This window comes from Aptenodytes forsteri, unplaced genomic scaffold, assembly GCF_000699145.1.
Source record: "Aptenodytes forsteri isolate BGI_AS27 unplaced genomic scaffold, ASM69914v1 Scaffold227, whole genome shotgun sequence".
Classification (NCBI taxonomy): domain Eukaryota; kingdom Metazoa; phylum Chordata; class Aves; order Sphenisciformes; family Spheniscidae; genus Aptenodytes; species Aptenodytes forsteri.
Window position 1 is genome coordinate 3,114,026 of NW_008795365.1, and position 7,704 is coordinate 3,121,729.

The window sequence follows — 7,704 nt, forward strand, 5'->3', positions numbered from 1 at the left end:
CGGCCCCCTCGTCCTCTCTGCCCCCGGGCCCCCAAATCTGTACGGCAGGCGAGTTTGCACGGCCCTCCCTGGTTTTGCGTGACCCTGTGTAAATTACTGGTGCTCGCTTGAGAGGTGGCCGATGTTTGGTGGGGTTTTTTTAAGAAGAAAACAAACAAAAAAAGGCTTAGTTGTGATGGTGCTGTGTTTCTTGCAGCCCCATGTAACGTCACTTTCTTCAGCTTTAGGATACGTCTGAAAATCCTGAAGGCGGTATTAGGCCCTCTTACGTAAGTAAGCATTAAAAGTTAAAGTGGTAACCAAGGCAGTTATAAAAATGTGCATATTGATTCTGATAACTCTTTAACGTTTTCTTAAGGGGAAAAATAGTCATGTTGCCTTGTGTAAAATAAGCTGTGAGCTCGTTAGCTCTTTTCCTGGGAGTCTTTGCTTTATGAAGACATTGTTGTTGAAGTTGAAAAGTTTTAACCAGCCGATTTTGTGGTTGATTATGAAACTTGTGTTTTGAGTGCATGAGCTTACAGTGTGCAAAACTGTTTGCTCGGAGACATGCTAAAATATGTATTACAAAACCTAATTTTATAAAGCAAAGAAATGTAACCTGTTTCCAGGACCTGGTCTAACATAAACGTGATGTGCGCTTGACTTTAAAATGAGTGTTCACTGTTCAAAAGTTGATGGAATTATCCATGGCATAAAGATGAGCATGTTTTTGAATGCTTAGGATTTGTGGGGAGGGAGGATGTTTTTACTAATGCCAGTGAAAATTAAAATGTTGTTTGATCTGTCAGCTTTGTGTGCAACTGTTTTGGCCTACAGTATACACAACTTTTTTTTTTTTTTTTTTTTTTTTAAGGAAGAGCGAGTATTTACATCCTTCAGAATGCCCAACTCAAACGCTAAATTTCATTGTAACCATAGAGGTGGTCAGGAAGCCGGCAGGCGGGAGTTGGTTTCTAGGTCTTTGCAGAGTGCTCAGCATTGCCTGGAGGACCAGGATTTTGGAACTGCATATGCTCATTATCTCCTGGTACTAAATCTAGCTCCTGAGTTAAAAGCTAGTGTCAAAGTAAGTGCTCTTTGAATTGCCTGAAACAATTTTATTTACCGTATTTCTCTTGAGGCTTTGTGACATGTTTTGTGCTTGTGATTTGTTGTATGTAACTGATTTTCCTATTCAGTCTTCAAAATAAAAGCAGAAAACAGTAATAATGGAGACAGACAGTAACTTGTTTAATAAGCTCTGTATGCCTATGGAAAGGGGATTGATACACTTTTAGACTGTAACTAACTTTGATAAAAATAGGGACTTGTTAGTATTGGCTTGTAGTATAGCATGCATTAATATACACTCAGGCTCTTAGTATACACTGCTGGGTGATGATACTCTGCTTCTTCAAGTGAGCCAACTAACTTGGGATGATAGCAAACAATTGTATGCTGCTGCTTAGGGAAATGAGGGTGTTCAGGTGCATGTCAGGATACCTCTGCATGTTTTCAGGGCTCAGTTCCCTACTTCAGGTAACTACCGGCAACTCAGTGGTGTATGTTTTATTTTCTAGGAAACATTTCAGTTTACTCTGTTCAAATGGGCAGAAGAGCTAGATTCTCTGGCACGGATTCAAGATCTGTTTAACTGTTATGAACAAGCACTTGAACTGTATCCGAATGATGAAGTGATATGTAATAGTATGGGAGAACATCTTTTCAGGTAACTTCAGGTAACTACTGGCAACTCAGTGGTGTATGTTTTATTTTCTAGGAAACATTTCAGTTTACTCTGTTCAAATGGGCAGAAGAGCTAGATTCTCTGGCACGGATTCAAGATCTGTTTAACTGTTATGAACAAGCACTTGAACTGTATCCGAATGATGAAGTGATATGTAATAGTATGGGAGAACATCTTTTCAGGTTTGTAGTAATGTATATTTGGTTTTTGTAAGGTTCACATTTAGTATTGTATGTTAATAAACAAGGCCCAATTCAGCAGAGAACGTAAAATGTGCATAAAAGAAGTAAATGCAAGCATATGCTTAATGCTGTATAGTGTGTACTGTTGAACTTCAAATCTGTTTGTCAGCTTAAAATAGGGCAGCCAATGCTAAAATAAATGTTGATAGTCACAGCAAAAGTAAAAGAAAAAAGGTAAAAGCACTTTTACTGAAGTAAAAACTTAAAAGTAAAAGCACTGCCTTCAAATATTTTCTAACCATTTATTAAGGAATTACTAAACAAAAAAGAGACCAAAATTGTTCATAGACACTCTGTTAACTATTGTTATTGTTGTGGTTAACCTACAATTTTTTAAGTTCTTCCTTTCTTTCCTGTTAGATCCCTGAGAACTACTGCCTTTGAATACTGTCTTTTAATTCTGGTCCTTCTTGAGGTCACATGTTACAGACCTTTGAAGTGAAGAAGCTGGTTGTGTATACTGTACTGTGTAGGGCTGTTCTTAAATGGTTTGAGCTTATGCTTTTATTTATTAGTGTAAAGCATTCTTTTCCTGCTTTCTTCAAACAGTGGAAAAAACGGTGCTTTGCTGTTGCTCAGGGTTCTAAGGTCTTTTGAGACTGGAATTTTAAGAGTGAAATCATAGGTCGTGGATCCAGATAGTTTTAATTAGGTTTGCTTTTTGTGATTACTTTGTTTGTTTGTTTTAAGGAACAACTCTCCCAGCATTGTATTAAAATGTACGTTTCTTGCATTTCATAGATTTTGGGTTTTTTAAGTGCTGTCTGATTTGAGAATATGCTATAGGGATCATAAAAACTTGCTTCAAGTTCACAACTTAATTTCAAAATTGCCACTTAGTGCAAGTGCTGGCAACTCAAAATTTATTTGTTTTCCAATATGTTCCAGTTAAATATGGTAAAACGGTTTTGAGGTTTGTAGCGTTCTCTTGACTTGAAAATCTGTGAGATTGGATTGCAGAGTTACTGCTGTCACATTGTTGCAGCAAGTTCTTGTAAAATGTGTTCTAGTTTGTCAAAGGATGTAGTAGTGGATGAAGACTGGTGCACGCAATGATATTTTTGGACTACCTTTGCATTTTAAAGTGATTTGATGTAGAGCTGTAAGTCATTCTTTTTCATAAAGTAATATCAGTATTTAGAAAGATTATCTTTAGAAATATTTTCGTGTTTTAATTGATGTAAGACCTCTTTACAGACCCACAGATTTATACAGATACTTGGCAGTTGAATGCATGCTTTCTATTTATTTGTCATTTTTACTACTAGAATGGGCTTTAGAGATGAAGCAGCTGGGTATTTTCATAAAGCAGTGAAGCTTAACCCAGACTTTGCTGATGCAAAGGAGAATTTTTACCGTGTTGCAAACTGGCTTGTGGAGCGCTGGCACTTCATCATGCTCAACGATACCAAGAGGAACCTTACTTACCTAAACGCAATTGAGAATGCTGTCCGCTCAGGGTGCAAATCTGTCCTTGATATTGGAACAGGAACAGGAATTTTGAGGTGTGTCATAAGTGCATATTTAACATGAACTTAATAGAAACATACTTGTTGTCTAACAAAATTTAGTTCCTAGTGAAAAAAATAATTGACTTTCATGCCTTTATTGAGACAAAACTTAAGAAAGGAAACAAAGCTTTCCGAAGTCAGTGAGTCTGAAGGTTAGTGTCTAGTAGTATTTTTTCAACCCTTTTTTAATTATTTGTTGCAGATGCTTTTTGTGCCAATAACTGCTATATAAATTGAATTACTCATGTTGGTTTTGGAGTTGTAATGTCATGTGTCATGACACATGACACTTAAACACTCTTTAAGTGTTGAGTCTAGTATAAAGAGTGGATTTAGCATAGCTGGGGGAATATCCGTATGCTACCTGTAAATTTTTTTTTTTTTTTTGGTGATAGCATATCAAGAGGATATCAGTGTTCTCACAATAGATACTAGTTCACTTAATGATGATTTTTAGACTTGAACTGTTTTCTTAGAAATATGAAGCAGATGCGGAAATAGAACTTAAGAAAACTCAGTATCTTGTCATGCTTTACCTAAAATGATTTAAACTGGAGGGGAAAAGCCCTGATTCTTGTTTTTCAGTATGTTTGCAAAAAAGGCAGGAGCATCTTCTGTCTATGCCTGTGAATTATCAAAAACCATGTATGAACTTGCCCGTGATGTGGTCGCAGCAAATAATATGGAAAGAGAGATCAAACTTCTGCATTTGAAGTCACTTGATATAGAAATTCCAAAGCACATACCTGAAAGGTACGTTGTTGTGCTCTGTGGTGATAGTATTTTTAATATGCTCTTAATTTCAAGAAAACAGAAAGTACCCTGTGACCTAAACAGGAAATAACTTTGCCTATGATATTACCCATAATGTGAGAAGGTTCTCTGTATGTTTTATGTTTTTATAGAGCAGTGCAGAAATGATAACGTGTTCTTTAAATTGTACTAATATTTATGGTAGATCAACAATGTCATACGTTAAGGAGTTTAATTTTATGATGGTGGGAGCTTTGGGGCATATGCAATTATATTGCAGCAATAGGAAAAGAGAAATTAGATTACTACATCATAAAAGTCATTTTAACACACTTTTATACTTAACAACTTGTGGCTCACTTCTGCAGCCCATGAATAGGATGGAGGTATGTAATACGGCCTGCAAAGGAAGGCTGTTTCTGGGACATACCACACCCCTGCAACTCCACGTCAACTTTTGTATTTGTCAGAGAGATCAGAAATTGCAGATTGTCTGCCTCTTCTGATCAGGGAGTGAGGGAAAACCTCCCCTCCCCTCTGTCCCCTAAGGAGAGTGCTACTGTGTTTGGAGGCAAGAAGGTGCCATGTCATGTGCATGGGCTCCTGGTTGTTTGCATCTGGAAGGCTGGTGGTGGCTGGGCTGACTCTAGCTGTGAATGTGAGCACCCTGCCATGGGAGGGATCCATAGGGCTTTGAGTGTGGCTTTAGATATTGGAGTAAAATTCAGTGGAAGGGTGTTGCAATTTGTCCTGTGAGAACAGGTTTTTGTGTTTGTATTGAGCTTTTTGTGTGTCTATACACATCTGCCCACCTGTCTGTATAGCAGAGATCCATGTGCTTTGGAAAATTAAGTAGCTTATTTTTCCAATGTTAAGTAATGTCTTCTAAAGCATGGTAAGAACTACTGGGACAAACCAGCAGCTTGGAATTGCTCTTGGCAAGTTAGAATTTAATCAGCACTACAGCTTTCAGTATATGTGATCTAGGCTTTTTACGCTACCCTGCTCCTCCTTGCTTGCTATCCCATTCAGCAGGGGTTCTTCAGGAGGGTCTGTAAATTCTTAGCAGGTGGAAATGTGAGGGGATTTTTTTTTGTTTTTGGTATATGCGAAGGACTGGTTTATCACTTCAGCTCACTGCTACTAGGGATGCGGATTAAACATGGGAAGGAAATAATCCATTTTACTTCTAATTACTAACATTTAATAAAGTGTTTGGTGATGGTACAGGCTCGTAATCTGAAATGATGAAGCTCCCATGGTTTAGCAGGCCAGTCAAGCCTTGTCTAATTGTGTCAGCTGAGCTACAGTAACTGATCATATGTATCTTCTTAGTGTATATGGTGAGTTTCTGGGTGTCACCTGTCAGGAATAAATTGTTACTGTTCTGGAAATGTCTTGTCTTATCATGCTGTATGTTTTTTGGTTTAAATCCAAAGGATTTAGGATTTTAGGGTCCATTAGTCTGCATAGTAATTTTATTGTACTTTGATTATAGTTTGTTTGTTTGGTTTTTAATTCCTTTTTAACACACATGCATGGATGCATACTTCTGCACAAGATTCAGATAAAATACATATTCTGCAGTGTCATTGGCTGTGTGTCCAGGCTGAAACATCTTCCTGTTTTGACTAGATTCTTCCCACACAATTTATTTATAAATGCTGAACAAGAAGTTTTATGGTAAACTCTTGCTCAATATTTATTCTCTTTTACCTGCATCTTGAATAACTTCTAACAACAATTCAAAACACGTCATTTTGTTGGAAGAATTAAATTGCCCATCTGTATTGAAACTTCAGAACACTGGTAAAAGTTTTGCTCTGAGCTCAGTATGGTGTTTCGTTTTTTTTTTCTTTAAAAGGATGATTGTTAACAGGAATGTGTGTTATACATTATATTTCATGGTGTTCTTTTTCTTACCTAGAGTTTCCTTGGTTGTCACAGAAACAGTTGATGCTGGTTTATTTGGAGAAGGAATTGTGGAGAGCTTGATACATGCTTGGGAACATCTACTTTTACAACCGATGGTAGGTGATGTGGGTACATATGTATAAATGGGATTCTGGTTTTGTTTGATATATATTCATGCATATACGTGTGTGTGCACATATGCACACATTCACAGACAGGTGAATGAGGAACAACTGTCTTGTAAATATTTCATACCTATTGGTATTTTAAAAATGAGTGATCTGGGTTTGTTCTATGAATTTGATTTTGGTGAAAGGCAATGAGGCAGCTGCATATGTTGTACTTCTGTGAACTCGTGTTCTTAGACAGGTACTTGCAATGCATGTTTCCCTGATGTAACCTTCCATCATACAGAGATGGTTCGCTCTTGATCACTGTTCATTCCTTCCCCTCCCCCCTCTTTGTAAGTAACACCAAAGGTGGTTGTGTGTGTTTTAAAGGCACTATTTTCCTGCAAGTTTGATTATAACCCAGTCATTTTGAGATACAACTGGCAGCAGAAAGTCACGTCAGTCTAAGCAGAAAATGCTGAATTATGGTAGAATTATTTGTCATCATAACACTAGGGAACAATCAATTATAATTTGGTAAATATGTCATATGCTTATGCTCTTAATTTATTTTTGCTAACTTTGAACTTTTTTGGAAGACTGAACAATTCCACTTGGTCTCGGATTTTACTTTATGTATTTTGCATTTTAGCTAGCATACATTAAGCAAAGTAATATGACGAGTCTTATGTGGGTTAACCTCTGTTAGGTCTTATGAAATAGAAGGACTTCTCTTTTATTCTGATGTTGCCTTGATTCCAACTAATTTAAAAAAAAAAAAGTCTTATCGGGCTAAAAGCTTTTGTATTGTACTGAACTGAAACTTATGACCTCTAGTGTTAAGTATAGGAATGATGCATAAAGGAAAGGTCCCCAAATGTTTCAATATATTCTAACAGGATACAAATTAAAAAAACACTTTTAGAATTACACAGAGGAAGTAATAGACTGAAAAGTAAAGCTGATGCGTGGATATATTGAAACAGTATTTAAGAAATTCCTTTAATGGTCAACTGGAATGACAAAAACCAGAAACTTTACTAGTCAGTAAGAACTTACTGATGTTTTGACTGTAATCTTGAATGGTTTATTAATATGTAACCTAGGCTTTGCAGTAATGGTAGAAATAGGTCACTGTCTCATTGTGTGTTGTTATTCATGTTTTCACAGCCTAAAAATCAAGATGTCAGTACTGGAGACTATGGCAGAGTTATTCCTGCAAGTGCTACAATATTTGGGATGGCAGTGGAATGCAAAGAGATACGTAGACATCACAGGTATGTTTAAACTCTAGCACAGTTTGAACCCATATTTGTTATTTGGTGGTTTTCATTGAGGATTTTTCATTTACTGTTCTCTTTAGTTTTTGAATGGCTGATTGTCTGTTTGTTTAAACATATTTATGCTGTCATCCTCCCCACCCCTTTTCCAGGCTCTGCCCCCCT

The 7,704-nt window shown here is 36.9% G+C and overlaps 1 protein-coding gene across 3 annotated transcripts in view; it reads left to right on the forward strand.

Moving 5' to 3' along the window:
* PRMT9 (protein arginine methyltransferase 9) overlaps window positions 1–7,704 on the forward strand; it is a 24,547-nt gene that overhangs the window by 3,099 nt on the left and 13,744 nt on the right. The window contains exons 3-9 of one of the 3 annotated variants that reach the window (XM_009280246.1): window positions 197–269; window positions 857–1,069; window positions 1,563–1,711; window positions 3,240–3,476; window positions 4,068–4,235; window positions 6,163–6,265; window positions 7,430–7,536. In XM_009280246.1, coding sequence (XP_009278521.1) covers window positions 884–1,069; window positions 1,563–1,711; window positions 3,240–3,476; window positions 4,068–4,235; window positions 6,163–6,265; window positions 7,430–7,536 — 950 coding nt within the window. In that variant the 5' untranslated portion in view covers window positions 197–269; window positions 857–883. Of the gene's footprint in view, window positions 1–196; window positions 270–856; window positions 1,070–1,562; window positions 1,712–1,762; window positions 1,912–3,239; window positions 3,477–4,067; window positions 4,236–6,162; window positions 6,266–7,429; window positions 7,537–7,704 lie in introns of those variants that run through there. The other 2 variants (XM_019472341.1, XM_019472340.1) reach the window with 2 other exon arrangements.